Raw genomic sequence first — 21,127 nt, 5'->3', positions numbered from 1 at the left:
TATTGGTTGGGAGGTGTGTTACATATGTTAATGGTGCTGCGTTAATGCATTATTATTTCTTTAACTTGGGCATAAACTTGACACAGGAAACATTTTCTTCATGCAAATTAGTGTCTGACAAGTTTTCCCACCCGCTCTTGATTGACATGATATTATCGGCCATGATCGTCGGCTGAAAAGTGCCAATAATTGCTTTTATCAGCCGATACCGATATTTGGCCGATATATCATTGCATCCCTAGGACATACAGTATCCTATCATTCTCATTTTGCTATAAAGCTGTTTTCCAAATAAAAATCATTTATGATCAGCTTAATTTAAGTTGCATTTCTCTCCACTCATTGCATGTTAGATGTGGCTGCGGTTTTGCGGATGGGCTCCACGCCACACGCGGCTGAACTGTCACGTCCCGAACGCTCACCAACCGTCAAACACAGAGAGCTGCCCACCATCAGCGTGTCCATCAGGTCCGGCTCCACGTCCAGCCCTACACCCCCCAGATCTGAGACCACTCACCTCTCACCCAAATCAGCTGGATCTCACCCGGCCAGCCCCCAAAAGACCAGCCCTACACATGAGGTGAGAGGAACGACCAGTGTTTACATGAATGCATTTAACAGATGCAAAAAGAGCATGCAATATAATGGTTCATACATATCTTGATTAGTGCTCTGTTGACTAAAACTATATATATATATATATATTTTTTTAACATTTATTGTTTTGGGTCAAAGTATTATTATTGGGTCAAAGATGGACTAAACCAGCTTTTGAGTTAAAATTAAAAATAACATTTTTGCTCTATTCTTTTTCTATTCTATCAGTTTCCTTTTTATTTATTATACTATTTAGAAAGCCCTTGCTATGTGTAATGTGTTAACCTAACAGAGACTTGTTATAGCACTTATATCATTGCTCTTTTGTTGATTTTGATTGCTTCTATTGTCCTCATTTTTAAGTCACTTTGGATAAAAGCGTCTGCTAAAATGTAAATTAAAATGTAATTAAAACTGAAAAAAAAATCACAATATAAATACTATAATAATAAAAAATGTAAATGCTAAATAGTCATATTTAAAACAATAAATAACTAAAATAAAAATGACAAAAATAAAATGACTAAAACTGTAAAAATGTAAATAATACATATACATTTTTTTTTTATTTCATCCCAAATATAATTAATAGTAAAATAGTATATTAATGATATAAAAAAAAACACTGCTTATAAGTGCATGTGTCTAGTACAGAGGTTGGTGACCTTTTTTTACATTAACTTGGACTTTAAAATGTTAAACATCTAAACAAAAAAAGTTATAAATGAGCTATATCTTTTGCTGCACTGTTTTTATGTAGAATCGTCTAGAATACAGATCATTTGTTGGTCTGTTGTCTGGGTTCGATTCCATGAATGAGTTTACCTGGGATTGTTGTTTGAGCTTTAGCGGTGAAGTTTAAAAACTGTTCCTGGGTCAGAGTGCAGGCGCTCGTGGTGCTCGTGCAGCTGTCTAAAGCTGATATTCAGTGAGATAATCCTGAGCAGTGCTGCTGGATTATGAAGGTTGTAGTAGTTGTAAGTGATTATCCATAAAAGGTTTTACCCTTGAGCTATAAATACTGCCTGCATGCCTCCATTTACTTCTTACTCACAGCAGCACTATATTTAGATGATGACTCTGCAAGTTTAACAAACCACAGACATGTCATTATTATTTACTTATGTGTGCTGTATAGGACAATTTTTGTCTTTTTAAGTAAATGAGCACAATGCATGCATAGTTTTTATTGGTTTTTAGGGACTTGGTCAAATGTTTTTGAAGATGAGATTGTCATGCAATCTGTCCGTTTTGACATCTTTGTAATTAGATTGATAACATTGCATTTAATTGGAAAGACAACAACAGAAAATCAAATGGGTAGTGGTTCTTCTTTTTCATTAAAAGATGACCAGCCTATTGATTTTACTATCCTAGCTATGCACAATTATATGATAAGTTGCATTATATTACCATACAGTGTTATTTTAGTGTGATTGAGATTAATTTTAATTGATAATGTGAATATATATATATATATATATATATATATCATTTATAATTTAATATTTAATTTTACAGTTTTAAAGTTATAGTAATTTAGTTTTTTTCTATATCTAAACTTTTTTTGTTTTATTTTAACAAAATGAAAATGATACATTTTTCCTTGGCAACTTTTTAAAATATTTTTTATTGTTTTTGTTTCTTTGTTTTTCCAGCTTTTTAATATTTTATTTAATTTTATATTTATTTTAATTCTAATCCAATTTTAAATTCAAAAGCTTTGACTATCCGCATGAGGTAAAAAATTGTTTTAGATAAAGGCTCAACAAATATCACAACAACTTTATGTGGCACAACAATGTTATATTACATAGAACCCTCTTAGAATTATTTTAAAATACTATAAAATTAATGTAAAAGTTCTGTTTAAAATGCTTATGTTGGAAGAAATGAACATCATCTTATTCTTGGCTATTTTCATCGAAGTTACTTTATATCATCTTATAGCTTATTTAATTTAAAAATAAAAATGTAAATAGCCTTGGTACCATTTTAAAAATCATTTACGACCCTTTTTTCACACACCACATTTTTTTTTTTTTTTTTAAGGAAGCATAAAACCTGTTTCATGCATTCAGTGTTCTTTTTTCATTCATCTGCTCAAAATTTCTGAGTGTGTGTTTCAGGTGGACACTGCTAGTGAAGTTGAGGAGTTGGACATCGACGTTTCTCCGGCGCCGTATTCGGTAACTAAAGGAGCAGCAAAACTCCAGGTCTTCATCGCACGTTACAGGTAAACAGCATTAATCTTAATTTATTGATTTGTGTTTAGGAGCTTACAGCATGTGCTAAACTACGTGGAGAAAATCAACCTATGAATGATTTGCTTGAATTATACACTTGTCTCTGCATATTCAATTAGGAAAGTATCTAAACATTGATCAAATGACACTTTAAATGGAGCCTTGTTTTATTGTCTAAATGCAGTTACAATCCATATGAGGGTCCTAATGATAACCCAGAGGTCGAGCTGCCCCTCACAGCAGGGGAGTACATATACGTCTATGGAGACATGGATGATGACGGCTTCTATGAGGGTCAGTTTATTTATTTAAATGTTGTATTACTTTTTACTTTTATTTATTTATTATTTTTAGTTACCATGGTTACAAACAGACAATTGAGCTGACTTTTGTAGTGCTCATTCACAATGCGTAACTCAGTATTGTTTACATAAAAAAAAAAATGGAATCATTAATTTTTAATAAGCAATAACAATACTTTTCCATAAAAGCTGAAAATATATGTTTATACTAATAATTGATTTTTTATTAAATAATAAAATTGTTTTTTATGAATGCTGACTATTTATGATATATTTGTATTTATGTTTTTACTTTATATTTCTTAAATCATTGTTTTTTGTAATGAATGATAAATTCGTTTTTCATAAATACTGAAAATATATGTATATTTACAAAATATATTGAATTTATTTATTTTTTAATAAATTTTTCATTTATAGTTGTTTTTAAATCATTGATTTATGTAATAGTAAAATAGTTTTTCATAAATGTTGAAAATGTTTAAATATGTTTATATAGATATAAACATATATATACTGTATATACAATTATTAATTGTTTGTGTGCGTGTGTGTGTGTACTTCTCATCACACTTTTAATCAGAAAATGTAAAAAGCTAATTCAGTTCTCACTTCTTAACTTCTAAAAATCTGGTTTAAGTATAGGATAATGTACATCCAGCCGGTTGTTATCGCAGAATAACCCCCAACAGGGTGATCAGGACCCTGATGTGAAGCAGAGTTGAAATATTTGAACGCAAAGCTTCCGTAAACACAGCAGTTGTGAGCAAGCGGCAAGTTCAAACTACCGTATTTTTCGGACTATAAGTCGCACCTGAGTATAAGTCGCATCAGTCCAAAAATACGTCATGACAAGGAAAAAAACATATATAAGCTGCACTGGACTATACTGTAAGTCGCATTTATTTAGAACCAAGCACCAAGAGAAAACATTACCGTCTACAGCCACGAGAGGGCGCTCTATGTCTTCAGTGTAGACTAGCCCTCTGGCGGCTGGAGACAGTAATGTTTTCTCTTGGTTCATTTCTCTTGGTTCATGTCAAATTAATATTAATAAATAAGTCGCACCTGACTATGAGTCGCAGGACCAGCCAAACTATGAAAAAGTCTGGAAGATACGGTAAATGGACATTTAAGGGATATGGTGCAGTCATACAACTTATTGCACAATATTTCACAACATAAATGATTATGGCGATAAAATATATCTCACCAGTTTCTTAGTTATCTTATCACCCATTACGGTGTACAGAACAATCGTTGCAAAATGGCAGCAGCTGCTTTTGTATTAAACGAGAGGGCGAGTTCACGATACCAGGATGATATAATAAAATAATTGCACATATTATATGGAATTGAGTTTGAATATTTCATTAGCTAACCAAACACAAAGCTTCCACCCAGAAAAGTTTTCCTAACAAGACTGTAATGCCGACTTCAGTTACCCAGATTAGCCTGTGTTATTAGCTTTTACCAGTCGTTATCGAGGGATACCTTGGAATGACTGACCAATCAGAATCAAGTATTCCACAGAGCCGTGTAATAAATATCCTTCAACAACACTACCTGCAACTAACACTAATGTGTTGCACCATTTTTCTGTCGCCCTCTGTAGGAGAGCTGATGGATGGCAGAAGAGGCCTCGTTCCCTCTAACTTTGTGGAGCGTGTGTCAGATGACGACTTCATGAGCTCACACCATAACCAGGCAGGCGATATTTCCCATAATTCCTTCCAGGAGAGTAGCTTCCACAGCGGCAGCGAGCGACTGCACCGACACCACTTACGTTTTGCCCACAGCGCCTCCGAGAGGACAGAGACCTCCACAACAGCCTCGGCTCCTGGTGACAATGCCAAAGGGAACCCCTCTAACCCTGCCCTGGTCGCCCCGCTCACTAACGGCTTGGACTTGGATCTAGAAGAGGTTGGGGTGGACACTGTGCCTTACCCCCGCAAGCTAACGCTAATCAAGCAGTTAGCCAAGAGTATCATCATTGGCTGGGACTCTCCGCTGGTCCCGGTTGGCTGGGGTTCTGTGTTTAGCTATAACATCTACGTGGACCACGAGTTGCGGCTCAATGTGCCATTTGGTAGCCAAACGAAGGCCGTTCTGGAGAGGCTAGATTTGGCGCAGAAGGCATATCGGATTGCGGTGCAGTGCCTGACGGAGCGAGGCAACTCGGATCAGCTGCGTTGCACTATACTAGTCGGACGGGACGTGTGCGTGGCGCCGACTCACCTGCGCGTTGAACGCGTAACGGCTACCTCAGCCAGTCTAACCTGGCTGCCTAGCAACAGTAACTATGTGCACATTGTGTCTTTGAACGATGAGGAGTGCGAGCTGGTAAAGGCAGGATGCTATTCACTGTGCCTCAGTAACCTCACACCCAAAATGCATTACAACATTAAAGTGGAAGCTAGGCCGCACCGCACAGCATGGGAACTACCACAGGAGTGCCGAGAACGCAAAACCGCAGTGACCTCTTTCACAACCCTGACCGCAGGTGAGATGCAAAGATTCACTGATGATGTTCATGACAAGACCAGGAACAAGTATCTATTTTGATTTATTTTAACTTCCTTTGGTTTGACTTTTGACCCTTTGCCTTGTCTTCCAGGTCCTCCTGATGCTCCTCTGGATGTGCAGTTGGATCAGGGCCCATCTCCGGGAATAGCTCAGATCAGTTGGCTGCCTGTTACTATAGATGCCGCTGGGACGTCCAATGGTGTTCGAGTCACTGGCTACACCATCTATGCTGACAAGAAGAAGGTAAACCAAAAAATTCTACTGAAAAGTCCACTTTTTATTTTTATATTTTATATTTTATTCACATATTTTTATATAGAAATTCATACAATATAAGTGTGTAAAACTATTTCACCTGTGTCTTCAGGTATTGGAGGTGTCGTCACCCACAGCAGGCAGCGCTCTGATTGGTCCATCTCAGATCCAGACATTACAGGCGGCTCATGAGCTCACCGTACGGACCATGTCAGCTTTTGGTGAGTCGGTGGACTCCTTGCCGGTGAATGTGCCCACCAAATTGCCTGCCATCATGTCCGGTGTCTCACTCCCTCAATGCCAGTCTGTGCCAGCCACCGCCAGTGTCCTCATGGCCAGTGCCAACCCAGATCCCGCTGTCTGTGCCACATCTCTCTCTGCTGCCAAAACGCCCATTCTGCCACACGCTGCTACACTGGACGAGCATACCACTGGTCCTGTTCGGGGAGTCTATGTCAATCCACCCAATGCAGGCGCTCGTGAGGTCCCTTCGTCTACTGCATCTTATGTAGAAGCCTGGGCATACCCAACATCAGCTGCACCTCTGACGGTTGCAATGCCCGGACAGGAGGCACTGCCACTATATGCTTCACGTACTAACTCAATGGTGAGTTTAAAAAAAAAAAAGAAGTAATTATAAAGCATATACTCTTGAAAAGTTGTCATCCTTTATCCACGTGTTGTTCCAGTTTCTGTATTCTGTTGGATGCAAAAGGAGATGTTTAGCAGAATGTCCGTGCTGCTTTTTTCCATATAGTGAAAATGAATGGGGATTTATGCCACCAAGATCCATAAATGATAAAGAGCACCTTACAAGTATTATAACATGGTACTCTATGGCTAGATTGCTTGGTTCCGAAATTTCTTAAGGCAGACAATAGTATTGCATAATGGACAGACCATTATTCACTGAAAATTACCTTCTACATGTAACCCTGGGGCATGTCCTTGTGCCATAATTAAAAATACTTAAACACAAAAGAGAATTGAGAACTTCAGTGGAGGTAAAATTTTGATCTGTTCGTTGCACAAAAGTATTTTATGTCTAATTTAGCTCTCCCGAATAATTTTTATTCTTTAGAAAACAGAGCTTTCCTCTAAAGTTCAGATGTTTCAATTTTGGCCGTAGACCAGTGAACTTTAGCTCTAAGCTTCATCCACTGCTTCAGCCTATGCTTTTTCACAATATAATGTAGAATTGGTTTTACATGAGTTGAGATACACTGTCTGTGTGCAGAGATCTGGGATGTATGGTTCTGTTTAGGGTTAAGCTAATAAAGCATCTCCATCCACAGGTGAGTTTATCTGCACCCCTGGTTACACCTGCACCCATGGTCATGTCTGTTGCTACACCAACGCCCATGGCCGTACCTGCTCCCTTGACCACACCAGTGTCCATGACCATGCCAGGTCCTGTGGCACCTGTCGCCATGCCTGTGCCCATACCTGCACCTGTTGTTGTACCTGCATCAGTGCCAGTGCAGTCCAGTGTGGCTCCTGCTGTGCAGAACCCAGGCAGAGAGACCGAAAGCCCAGGAAGTCAGCGTCCTGTTGCCTCTCTCTCCGACTTCTTGGAGGACCCCCGTGCCAAACTTCACACACCACCATCCAATACTACCTCCCCAAAAGTGAACATTCCAGGAAAGGACCCTCTCGATGTTCCAGATACGCACCCACTGAGGCTTCCCAATCCATCACCCTTTGAGTCAGAGGCCGAGGAGGACAGGGAAAACACCAGGCTTGTGTCCATAGAGGAGTTCCTGCGGCCTGTACCTCAACCTCGAATAAAGGTCAGTTTCCAAACCAAATCTGGAGACTCTGTGTGTCCCTGTTGAGTCATTATAATTTTGGACTGCGCTCATGTTGAGTATCTTTCCAATGCCCTCAGAGATCATTTCCCTTCCTTAATATTTGAATTTATTCCAGCAGAGATACACTTTCAATAACTGAAATACTAAGTGTTGTCCTAGAGCAGGGTGCCTAGTCCTGCTCCTGGAGGGCCACTATTTTACAAAGTTAAGTTCCTACCCCAATTAAATCCAACTGAACCAGCTAATCAAGGTCTTTAGAATTGCTTGAAATTTCCAGACATGTGTGTTGGAGCAAGTTGCAACTTAATTCTGCAGGAAGGTAGCCCTTTGACGTTTACATTTTATCTGACGCTTTTATCCAAAGCGACTTACACTTGCTATATATGTCAGAGGTCACATGCTTCTGGACCAACTTGGGGTTAAGTGTCTTGCTAAGCGACACATCGGTGTCTCACAGTGGATTCGAACCCGGGTCGCTCGCACCAATGGCATGTGTCTTATCCACTGCGCCAACAACACCACTACTTTGGGAGCAACATTGGACACCCCTGTCCTAGTGTCTTGAGAAAACTGTGTTGAAGTTGTTGTTTTTGTGAAAACCTATCAGGTCTATGCTGGTGGTCTTATGGACCCTCCCCCAGATTACCACAGGGAGAGCAGTCGGTCTGATTTGTCTGATATACTGGAGGAAGAGGAGGAAGATGTGCACTCGGAGCCTATTGGTGACGTTCCCTCCAGAGGTTACAGTACAGCTCCAGCAGGCAGGGTATGTACATGCACATGAACGCTGTAGTATTCCTCAGTGAACCTTTGGACAAAATGTTGAGTCCTATTGCGATGTGGCAGTTGCCAGGACATTTTGTTGGTGTTGAACCTGGTCACCATGCTCACAGTGAAATGTCACTGATCAATATAACTGTATGTTAAATATTGAATGTGCTCTGATTGTCCAAGTGGAAACTTGTTGGGACACAGTGTTAGCCATGCTTATCATTTAGGTTTTTTCTGTTCTTATATTTCCTCTGTTGCATTTTAATTTTCTTGTTTCTTTTTCTCGTTTTATTCCACTTTCCACTTTTGCCACCGAACGAAACTTTTGCCTCGTCTGTGTGTTCTTGAACTATCACCTTGCTCCTTTCCTACTCTGGTAACTCCCAATGCTCCTCTAAAACAACCCCAGTCTGAAATGTGGGAAACTGACAGTGATGAAGACATTTTAGAGAGGATTATAAAGCTCCCTCCTCAAGCCTACCACAACAAGCAGCTCTTCAGCATTCCAGAAGTTACAGAAGAGGAAGACAACACTGAATCGGAATCCCACTCTAGATCTTCCCCAGGCCGGACTGCTTCTGGCAAGAGCCGTCAGTGTGGACACGAGAGTCGACGACATTCTCCAAACAATCGTAGACATAAAATGGAATCTGATTCGCCCGTAGAGAGGTGCAAAGGGACTGCACAAGTCAGGACTAGACCCAGAGTGCATTACGCTGACACCGTGGACACCATCAGCTATATGGATGAGGAAGAGGAAGAGGAGGAAGAGGACTCTGACAGTAGTCTGTATGCTGGGCCTAGTTCTGTTAGTGTGGCTGCACGCCGCAAACCACACAAAGGCCATGGCGACCGACTCAGGAGAGAAGCCTTGCTCCGTAGCCAGATGACTTCAGGAACAGTGCAGGGACCGTATTTACTTAGCAAGACCATACACCGTGTGAAGTCGCCCACTGGACGCTCAACAGAGATTGACGTAGAGTATGGAACCGATAATGACGAGGAGCATCAGCTGTTTGATCCTGGAGAAGTGGTGTTAGACCAAATGAGCTCGGAGTGGTGGGTGGAAGGCAGTAACAATGAGTACCAGCACTTGCCCCTGAAATGCAGACCCCAGCCAGAGCTGCTTCCAAGCAGCCGCTCATGGGTGGGTTATCCTCTGTCCATCCATCTCCTGTTGTAACACAGCCATCTTTCCCTTTAGATGATCTTTTTTCATAGCCTGCCCATCCATTTAGGGCATGGCTAAAACCTTTTGCGTCCTGAAAGAGAAGAAAAGTCTCACATCTGTCACTATTCTGATCAGTTCACTGTAACTTGTTGGAAGACTTAGAGCTGGGGTTCTCAACTCTGGCCCTCAAGGTCCACTCTCCTGCAGAGTTTAGCTCCAACTTTGAACAAACTCACTTGCCTCTAATCCTGAAGACCTTGATTAGCTGTTTCAAGTGTGTTTGATTAAGGTTGGAGCTAAAATCTGCAGGAAAGTGGACCTCAAGGGCCAGAGTTGGAGTTATTGTTGGAGTTAGCAATAGCAATCTTAAGGTACTGAGAGATTATCATAGCTTCGTAAAATTACGGTTGAATCAATGATGTCACATGGACAATTTTGTTGATGTTCTGGTCACATGTCTGGGCCTTGGACGTGGTAGTTACCTTGCTGTCTATGGAGGGTCAGAAAGCTCTTGGATTTCATCAAAAATATCTTAATTTGTGTTCCGAAGATGAACAAAGGTTTTGTGTGTTTGGAACAACATGAGGTTGAGTAATTAATAACAGAATAAAAAAATTGGGGTGAACTATCCCATTAGTGTAACTGAAAGACAAAAAATGAAAAAAAAAAAATAGATTATATAGTTATTTATTCCCAACTCTACATGGAGCTAACATTTCAAATGGATTCATTTATCAAATACTGGCAGCTATCGTGGCATATGGGATTACAACAAGTATACAATGACTCTCCAACACTAGTTTCACTGTGGATGCAAAAGGTTTAAGCCTGTACTTTATTCTCCTTGCAGTTGACTTTGTACCCTACACCCTTTTACCCAGTCTCTAGTCGAAGCATCTTCGTGTTTGTAGTTGTGTAGCTGCTCTATGCATTTGTCCTACATCTTATTCTTCCCAGTGTTCAGTTGGCTGTGCATTATTGCTCAGTAGTTTTACTTGCTGTAGTGCATCTCCTTTCCTTTATACAACTGGGATTCTTCCAACCCACATATTCAAGGTTGTCCAGAGACTGCTTGAGCAGTTAAAGTAGAGACTGGACTGTATGTAACTGTATGTTGTGCTTGCACAGGGATCTCCTGTTTGTTCTCATAAATCCACTGTGTTGCTACAAAGAACAACCCCAATTGCTGCTTCTGTTGATCTGGTATCAAATGTTGCTTGAGCAATGGCTTTTTTCACTTGTGTGTATTTCAGGGCTCCGGGCTAATTGCTAATTCAGTAAAAAAAAAAACATTTGCTATTTGCAATTAGCCTAAGAAGCCAGAACTTCATATTGTGTTTATATGTGGCTTCTTTAAATACTCTGGTGTGCAGATACAGATGTTTGGTCCATTGACAATGGCTAGAAGCTTTTGCATATAGTTGTGTAAACCATTTCAGGCCTTTTGGTTAACAGGTAGCAAGCTAAGCAAAGTAAGCTGGACACAGTAATACTGTGTACTGCAAATGTTACAAATGTGAAGGTGGGGGAGTGAATGTTGAATCGCATCATAACCACAATCTTGACCTGATTTAAACCAGATTGTGTGATGTTTCAGTTGTTGCACTGCGATGTTGGTAACACGTTAGATTAGAGAACACTATTCACTATTAACTAGTTGCTTATTAGCATGTATTTTACTAGCATATTGGCTGTTTATTAGTACTTATAAAGGACATATTAATCCCTTATTTGACATGACAATATTCTAGATCTCTCAACCCTGGCATATACCTAAACATAACTACTGCAAACAACTACCTTGCTTGCTATCAGTAAGCAGCAAATTAGAAGTTTATCAAGGATAAAGTGAATGTGTGTTCACTAATATGAAGTGTTACTATGATATAAGTCAGTGGCTGAATCCCACATGTGTCATTATCTAACTGTTTGTCTCTCGAAAACCAGGAGGCAGGTGGAAGAGAAGCATCGTTGGCAGATCCAGGTGCAATGTGGTGCGATGTCACTCCAAAATCGCCACGCTCTGAAATTAGACTGCACAGAGGTAAGACTTTCTCACTTCCCTCTCTCTCTCTCTCTCTCTCTCTCTCATTTATCCATTTCTGAGTCTTGCCAACCAACCCATCTTAAAACTGCTCTTAACCATTCTTCTTCAAACATAGTTTTAGCTAAACCGACACATGTATTTAGCTTAGTCTCAATTGAGACTTCTGTTTTGCTTAAAACTAATTAGTTGTGTTCTATGAGGCTGTTTTACTCTTTTTTTGCTCATTCTTAGGGTTAGTGATTTGATCAAACCTCTGAACACAAAGTAGTAAAGGGATAGTTCACCCAAAAAATGAAAATTACCCCGTTATTTACTCGCACTCAAGACATTATTGGTGTATATGACATTATTGTTTCATCCAATCTGAGTCATATAAAAAAATGTCCTGGCTCTTCCAAGCTTTATAATGACAGTGAATGGGTGTTTTTTTTTATCAATAGTCTGAAAGAAGTCCAATAAAGCGCATCAATCCAAGAAAAAATAGTGCCTCACATGGTTCCAGGGGGTAAATAAAGTCCTCCTGAAGCAAATCGATCTGTTTTTATAAGAAAAATACCCATCTTTGAAACTTTATAAATCATAAATAACCTTCCGCTTACTGTCGTACGCGAGTTCATTCCGGCGGATGATGTAGGACGAAGTGTAAGGTCCAGTGAAAAGTGACAAATGCGGAAGAGGAGAGGAGAGAGGAAAATTAAAGCACGAATTAGAAGCACAAAATGAGGATTTGTAAAGAAAAATGTCAGAGGATTTCGACATAAGGCAAGAGGAGACTGGTTTTCCTTTGCTAAAGTAAGGAGACTTTGCTTCCTTTGCTCCTGTAAACAAGCATTGTTTCTCGCGAGACTATCAAATTCTCAGCGGACCTTAAGCTACGACAACATCCTACATCATCAAACTTTTATGAAAGATTTATAAACTTTTAAATATGGATATTTTCCTTGCAAAAATGAATTGATTTGCTTTAGGAGGCCTTTATTCGTCCCCCGGAGCCGTGTGGGACACTTTTTACAATGGATGTATGCGCTTTATTGGACTTCTTTTGGACTATTAACAAGAAATATGCATTCACTGCCATTTTAAAGCTGGGAAGAGCCAGGATATTTTTTTATATATAACTCTGATTGTATTCGTCTGAAAGAACAAAGCCATATACACTTAGGATGACTTGAGGGAGAGTAAATCATGGGGTAATTTTCATTTATGGGTGAACTATCCGTGTAAAGTTTGCCATGTAATATATTCAGAACTGGCTTGTTGAAGAGTGCTGTTACTTTTTGATGTGATCAGACATTTAATTTAAAGCTGCGGTAGGTAACTTTTGACGCTCTAGCGGTTAATAAACAGAACTGCTTGCGTCTTGCGGAAGAACATCGTAGCCGGAACTACTTCTCTCTGTTTATGTCTATGAAGAATCACAAAGGTACTGGGTTACTCCGCCGCGGTATCCCCGAAGCAATCTAAAATAGTCCGAATATAAACACTTATTATAGGTGCACCCTAGTGATTCAGGACAAGCCAAAAACACGGTTTGGAAAATGGATTCATGGTGTACTCGCTTATTATATACATTTTTCTACATTTTGAACACAAACAAAGTTACGGACCGCAGCTCTGATTGGTTGTTTTTTACCGGGAGCGATGGAGTTTCTGCAAATGGCAATAGGACACTGGGAGGAGCCAGAGGAGCTTGATTTTTTCACAGATTATCTGTCTCATATTCTACTGTCAGGACATAATGACAGGTTTAACAAATATGTAAAAAATATATTTTTACAAAAGTTACCTACAGCACCTTTAATTGAAAACCCATAAATTTGCATTCATGGATACTTGAGTAATATAAAGTAACCATCATTTCCTTTACAGTGGCGTTTTGGTGCTTTTGTGCTTTGCTATACATTTACTTTTATCTTTGCAGTTGCATTTATCCATTAAGTAGACACTTTTATCTACTTACTTTTGTCTTTCTTCCTGTCGTTCTCACTCTGTATGGATGAATCATGTGCACACGTTTCTGTAGCGGCTCATGGCAGCTTAGGATCAGGAGGTTTTAGTATGATTACCTCACTTAAGGACACGCCTGGGCCGCACCATTATGGTTTTCAGGCAGGGATGACCACAAGCATTAGGTTACTGACAGTAATGATTCCCAAGCGTCATGAATTCAGCTTTCCAAAATGTGATAAAGGCATGACATGTCCAGATCGACCACCAGTGTGTTGCTGCATAAATCCTAGAGGTGTAAGTCACATGACATGTCCTGTGAAATAATTTCTTGACCAGTTTGTGTTTGCTCCTTGGTGATACAGAGCCCAGAACATCTGGAGAAGATGAGGTGAGAGTGTTTGTTGCCCTCTTCCCGTATGATCCTGCATTCATGTCCCCCAATCCTGACGCTGCTGAAGAGGAGCTTCCCTTTAAAGAGGGCCAGATTATCAAGGTATGACTCAGTTTGAAGTGATTTCACACATGCATTTGTTATTCTTTAACCTTGTAAAGCATGACATGTGAAATAATAGTCAATAATAGATGTGGAACAGTTTAAACTCAACCTTTGGACAAAAGAATTGAATTGAATATATGTTTTATGTTTTGAATCATATGTGACCCTGGAGCATATGCTTTGGTATAGTTTTAGCAATAGCCAAAAAAAACTTGATTTGGATCAAAATAGGTTTTTCTTTTATGCCAAAAATCATTAGGATATTAAGTAAAGATCTTGTTTCATTTTCTACCATAAATATATCAAAACTTATTTTTTGATTAGTAATATGCATAGATAAGAATACATTTAAACAGCTTTAAAGATGATTTTCTAAATATTTACATTTTTTTGCACCCTCAGATTCCAGATTTTCAAATAGTTGTATCTCAGACAAATATTGTCCGATCCTAACAAACCATACATCGATGGAAAGATTATTTATGCAGCTTTCAGATGATGTATATATCTCAATTTCGAAAAAATTACACTTTAGACTGGTTTTGTGTTCCAGGGTCACATATTTGATACATCAGGGTTTTATGCATATAGTATGATACAAGTTTATATAGTATGATCAGTTTTATTCAGATGCCCAAAATAAGCAGAAATATGCAAATTGGTGCATATGGTGATATGACCAAAAATTTATGAAATTCTGATGATTGTTATGTAAATAAATGAGCAGATACTTACATACAATTATATTAATATAAGCCATCACTCTATATGTGCCAATAAATGTCTTCGTAAGATTAGATTTAAATACTTATTTTGATAAAAGGTCAGGTTGAGGCCTTATAAATTTTATAAAGTAGGCTTTATAGGTAAAACTGCATAGACAGAAATGCTTACACACTGTAAATTCTCACCCACATTAGCCTACATAATGTGCACCTGTAGTGCAAAACCTTATTATAATTCACAGAAAACACGATTTTGTTGTTCATAAAGCATCTAAAACAGAGTAAAGTTGCAGTGTTTCTGCTCCGCAGGTTTATGGGGACAAAGATGCAGATGGTTTCTACCGAGGCGAGGTGGGTGGCCGTCGTGGCTTAGTGCCGTGTAACATGGTTTCAGAGATCCAGGTTGATGATGAGGAGACCAGAGACCAGCTCCTGAAGCAAGGCTTCCTCTCCACCGAGGCGTCGATAGAGAAGATAGGTATGTTTATCACAAAATACCTGTGTGTGCAATGTTCTTTTTGATTCCGGAGCATATGCTAACATCAAACTCAGCTGTAATCATTCGGAAGCATTAGCATAGCGTCGCTGCCTAGCCTCACAAAGTGCTGTCTAGATAGAAAACTGACTAGGTTTTGGAGCAGAGCTGTAGTCTGACTCACATTTATTTGAGGTCACATTATTTGTTTCTAAAATAAAAATAAATCTCTTAACTCCCTGTAATCGTTCAACGAACAAGCCGTGAAAACCAGCCGCAGCTGACATTTCAGCATAGCTAGAATCACATCTGTAGACACGAGCTTTAAAATATGTTTCCAGCTCACAGCTTTGAGGAACTTAAAATCAAGTCTTTAAATGATAGCAGTGCTTTTATGTAATCCATAAAGATACATGCAGTGTTTTTTTTTTTTTGCAAAACCATTTCTTTTTCATGCATTAGTCAATTTTTATTTTTTTTATCTTTGGCAGTTTTGATTCCATAACATATCTTTTTCAGACTAGTGGAAAGAAAACCTCCATAAAGATTTGAATGTTTGTTTTAGAAAACTTTATGTATTTGTGTCTTTAGATTTCAGTTACAATTTATATCGTTAAACGATAATCAAATAAATTTTTTTTCCACTTAAGCAGCACTTATATTCCTATCTATATTGGGAAATATGTACTGAATTTTTACATATTATTCACCTGATTCATATTTATCCAATATTTTATCCCTAAAAACATGGTGAAATTATTTTTTTTTTCTGTATTTTGACAGTATTTTCTGATTTACAGAGTAATAAAAATAGAAAAAAAAAACATTAAAATGTGAATGAAATTACCAAGATTTTTAACCTGGCTTCGTCCAGTGTTCTGGAAATATATATGTAAATGAGTGCATATTTAATTATATTATAATGTGTCATTTATTAGCATATTTCAGCTTGTCTTAAAGCAGTGTGATTAATTAACTGTGAAAGTATAGTGACATTTATTAGTTAAGCATTTTTTACTTTTCACTGGTAGTGTCTTGCCTTAAAAAGTGTTGCATGTGAAGAAATGAATAGCACAAAATGATGTAAAAAATAAAAAAAAGTCATAAGCCTAATGAAGTTGTGAAGTGAAGTGTATGTGCATATTATGGATCTGGTTTCCCAGGATGCTTTGCTGCAGGAGTGGATCAGCTCTTTCCTCCTCTCTCACTGTGGCACCTCATTGCTGATGCTTATTCTTATTCTTGTTTTTGCTTTTCTTTCGCTTCTCATTCATTCTTGTCTGCTACTTGTCTTTTTTTTCCACGTGTCCTGTTTAAATGTCATAAAGACGCCCGCTTACATGCACAGCTTCCACACCGTCCCACTGCGCCGCCGAAACCTAGACGCTCCAAGAAAGGTGTGTGATTTCACCTGCGTTTGGTTTGCTGAACTCACTCCCATCAGCTTTCTGCTTCTGCATCAGGAACTCTGACCAAAGGCCGAATAAAACATTAGATATACTGAGTCTCACTAGTTTTATTTATGAATCGCAAAAACGTAAAATTAACCTTTTAGTTACTTTCTAAATAAATGTTCCTGGTCTTATTGTGTGTGATTCAGTGCATGTTAGTGTAAAAAACTGATGCATCAAAATATAAGAAAAACGGTATAAACCAAAAATATCATGCTCAAGTCTATTAACAAGGCCACTAAAAAATAACACTTCTAAAACATTTAAATTACAATGGCATGTGAATCAATCACATTAATTTATGTCTAATAATTATTAGAACTGTAACTGCTGTTTTTCTCTTTTATAGACAAAAAGGACCCTGAAAAAACAAATAGGCTAATAATAATAACAATCATATATATATATATATATATATATATATATATATATATATATATATGTGTGTGTGTGTGTGTGTGTGTGTGTGTGTGTGTGTGTGTGTGTGTGTATATGTATGTTTTCCTGTGGCTCAATTGGTAGCGCAAGGTTGTGGGTTCGATTCCCTGGGAACACATGATAGGTAAAAAATTGATAGCCTTAATGCACTGTAAGTTGCTTTGGATAAAAGCGTCTACTAAATGCATAAATTTAATTTAATTGCATTTAATTAAATTTAATTAAATTTAATTTAATTAAATAATTTAATTTAATTTAATTTAATTTAATTTAATTTAATTTAATTTAATTTAATTTAATTTAATTAAAATATTAAAATATTAAAATATTAAAATATTAAAATATTAAAATGTAAATTTAAATTGAATATATATTGCCATTATGCCACAAATGCTTTTTTTTTCTTGTTGAAAAAAAAAAAAAAAAAAAAATATATATATATATGTAAATAATATAATATTTATATTTAATATTTAATATATTTATTGTGGTAATTGACTTTTGTTTTGATAAATAAGCTGAAAAACACTAAATAAATAGATAAATTTACACATAAAAGCATTATAGTAGTAAGTAAAAACTGACTTTCACAAATACTATTTTCCAAACTATAATAATAATAATATTAATAATACATAAATAATATATTAAATGCTATTATTTCAAGATAAATGAATAATAATAATAATAAATAAATAAATGAATAAAATATATAAAAATAATAATTGTATACAATCTAAAAGAACTTGGGATAATTAACTTTATGCCTCAAATGCTGTTTTACTTTTTAGAAAAAAAGGAGCTGAAAATTTAAATAATAATAATGTTTAGTAATCATCTACCTCCTCTGTCTCGCTATAGTGAATTTATTTTATAGTGATTTTATATTTTTGTGTTAACTGACAGTGTCACAAACGCTGTCAAACGTAGCTTGTGTTGAACCTGGAATGATTTCTATGTTCTAGTGTTTTCTAATGTTTGGACTCACTGTCCCCTTTGGTCAGCTCACCATCTCTGTGAAGATGACTTCCTGTGTGTGTGTGTGTGTGTGTGTGTGTGTGTGTGTAGTTCACGAATGCTGCACTCATAACCTCAAGGCTTGTGTGGCTGGTTGTTTTGTTTCGTCCTCATGAGCCCAAGTGTCAGTCAAGGTCAGGCAGCCAATCAGATTGTGTCTAATCCTTCCCTCCCGCCCACTTTTGTCCTTCTCCAGTGGAGTCGGCTGCGGTGTTGGACGACACGTCTGCTGTCGACTGCTCAAGTCAAGGTTTGAGCTCCTCCTGTCCCGTCCTGTTTCCAGCCGCATGTGACTGACAGTTTAACAGCATGTCCTGTTAAATCATCCTCGTCTCTGATCTAACCACTAATCATCTTTCAGTCTCTCATTTGACAGCTCTGCTCATCTCTTCTGTCTTACTTCACTTTGCATGTCATTTCTGTCACGAACGTAAAAGTGTTTCTCTTGAACAGTGTCATTAAGTGCCTTTCTCGTCTGTTTATCATGCAGGAGGTTTACCAGAAGTGTTTTTTTACACAAATGCGACCGAGTTTCTTTCATGTCTGTCTCTGAACCATTTATTTAATGGTTTAATTAACTTGCACAGCTAGATTGTCTTTAAACGATTCCCCTGCCGTGTCACTTGTTGACCTGAAACTGATGACTGATGGGTTTCACTACAGCTAGTTGTGTTCTGGTATGAATTGTAGTCTAACTTTATACATTAATGCGTAAAATCTTAAGTAAATCAGTAATATTGTGAAATATTATTACAAGTTAAAATAACAGTTTTTGGTTTGAATATATTTGAATATATAATTAATTTATGTGATGAAAAGCTGAATTTTCAGCAACCGTTACGACCCTGAAGACTGGAGTAATGATGCTGAAAAATTCAGCTTTGATCACAGGAATAAATTACATTTTAAAATACATTTCAAATAGAAAACAGTTGTTTTAAATTGTAATAACATTTCACAAAATTAAATAATTTTTCTACACAGTAATTACTTCAAAAGTTTGACTGATGCATGTATATTATATTCTATATTTTATCAAGTTTATGACTAACTTTTTAAATAATAAGGCTTTTATGCAGATTTTTTTTTCTAACCATGTAATCTACATGTAAATAAAAATATAATAAATATATTGCAAAATATGCAAATGCAAATAAATATAAATATATCATGCAAATAAATATATCAATTAAATTAATTAATTAAAATTGTCAATCTGGACAAAATGGCTATTAATAATTCAATCAAATAAACAGCAAATATTAACATAGTTGTAAATAATGCACAAAATTCTAGAATAAATATGACATCAAAAGCAAAAAATAAATAGTCTTATTTAAATGTTCTTTGTGTTCTGCATGTTGTAGAGGTATGTATGTAGAGCTCCTCGAAAAACACACACTTGGAGAATAAAGCTCATTCTGAATCTGATAGATTATGTGATATAATTGTCATTTCGTGTATATGTATTTTCTGGCATTTCTGGCACTTTCTCTGCTTCATTTCCAAATTAGGATCTTTAAAGATGTTGTGTTTGACTTGCAGACCTCAGTCGCTCCGGCCCGATGGGGAGCTCCAGACCTCGCAGGATGGTGGCCATCTTTGATTACGACCCGAGAGAGAGCTCTCCTAATGCAGACATAGAGGTGACATTATAGCTATGACAGACAGCTCCCTATACTAGTCTACAGTAGTCTAATGATGGGTTTCTCCAGGCTGAACTGACCTTCAGCGCAGGCGACGTCATCTATGTGCTCGGTGACATGGACGACGACGGCTTCTACTATGTGAGTCTGTCTTTTTAATATATTGATAATAAATAGAGTCAAAGGTTTGTTCAATGACACATTCATTGAGGGTTTTTTTTGCTTTGTGTTAGTTGCACAAGGTTGTGGGTTCGATTCCCCGGGGAACATGTTAGGTAAAAAATGTTAGCCTGAATGCACTGTAAGTTGTGTTGGATAAAAGCGTTTGCTAAATGCTTAAATTTAATTTATTTAATTTTAATATATTTAATTTAACATTGAGAAGTAACCCATTGCTTTTAAATGTACAACAAAATATCTGAGTTACTTTTTCAAATAAGTAATGCAAGTTACTTTGTTTTTCCATTTATTCACTGAGAAATTGGAAGTAAGGTGCATTCCTTCAGCCTGAGGCTGATTCATTTCACTTTTGGTGTCAAAGGGCCTTTAGAGGGTCATGAAACCCCCTGTTTTGGCACCGGTTAGTTCTCAGCACAATTTTGAATAATGCACAAAAAAGTGGGCGTGATGCGCTGAAGAGGGGAGACGGGCAACACACAGCTTCAGTTTGATTCAAGCAGTTTCATTTCACCCACATTCAGTTAAAAACATGAATAAATGTATGCCATTTGCATGTGCACTCTGCATCGAAAACATAAATGAACTCGCTGTTGCACCAACTTATTTTGCAGCGTTTATATAAGCCTTTTGATTGGTTGCATCAAGTTACACTCACTAAGTGCATGAACTGCATTTGTGCTGGACTCAAAAACAAAAAAGTCTTGCATCCATGAACATTTCTCTGTTAATGTACGCAATGCTCACAGTCTGAAGCGTGTCACACATGTTGTCGTGTATAATTAAGCCAAGCATGTTCTCCCAGGATAAGAAAACAGCCGGCTCATGAATAATTATGAGACACAGACGCGTCACAAAAGTGTTATAGTCCTTTTCCACGTCGCAAACTGTGTCCAGACCAGGTAACAAAAAGTAATGCAAAAGTAATTAATGCATTACTTTTCATTAAAAGTATCGAAGTAACCCACTTAGTTGCTTTTTTATGGAGTAACACAATATTGTAATGCATTGCTTTTAAACTAGCCG

At 37.4% G+C, this 21,127-nt stretch overlaps 1 protein-coding gene across 1 annotated transcript in view; it reads left to right on the top strand.

Moving 5' to 3' along the window:
* LOC113086873 (peripheral-type benzodiazepine receptor-associated protein 1-like) overlaps window positions 1-21,127 on the top strand; it is a 45,972-nt gene that overhangs the window by 21,147 nt on the left and 3,698 nt on the right. The window contains exons 15-31 of the mRNA XM_026255521.1: window positions 354-580; window positions 2,727-2,833; window positions 3,028-3,137; window positions 4,761-5,648; window positions 5,763-5,914; window positions 6,039-6,533; window positions 7,222-7,716; window positions 8,345-8,503; window positions 8,873-9,655; window positions 11,627-11,723; window positions 14,039-14,169; window positions 15,207-15,375; window positions 16,701-16,769; window positions 18,475-18,528; window positions 19,824-19,924; window positions 19,994-20,069; window positions 20,999-21,003. Coding sequence (XP_026111306.1) covers window positions 354-580; window positions 2,727-2,833; window positions 3,028-3,137; window positions 4,761-5,648; window positions 5,763-5,914; window positions 6,039-6,533; window positions 7,222-7,716; window positions 8,345-8,503; window positions 8,873-9,655; window positions 11,627-11,723; window positions 14,039-14,169; window positions 15,207-15,375; window positions 16,701-16,769; window positions 18,475-18,528; window positions 19,824-19,924; window positions 19,994-20,069; window positions 20,999-21,003 — 4,118 coding nt within the window. The remainder of the gene's footprint in view (window positions 1-353; window positions 581-2,726; window positions 2,834-3,027; window positions 3,138-4,760; window positions 5,649-5,762; window positions 5,915-6,038; window positions 6,534-7,221; window positions 7,717-8,344; window positions 8,504-8,872; window positions 9,656-11,626; window positions 11,724-14,038; window positions 14,170-15,206; window positions 15,376-16,700; window positions 16,770-18,474; window positions 18,529-19,823; window positions 19,925-19,993; window positions 20,070-20,998; window positions 21,004-21,127) is intronic.

Source organism: Carassius auratus, chromosome 5 (genome assembly GCF_003368295.1).
Source record: "Carassius auratus strain Wakin chromosome 5, ASM336829v1, whole genome shotgun sequence".
Classification (NCBI taxonomy): Eukaryota; Metazoa; Chordata; class Actinopteri; order Cypriniformes; family Cyprinidae; genus Carassius; species Carassius auratus.
Note: the sequence above shows the minus strand (reverse complement) of the source record. Positions and strands in the feature narration are given on the sequence as shown.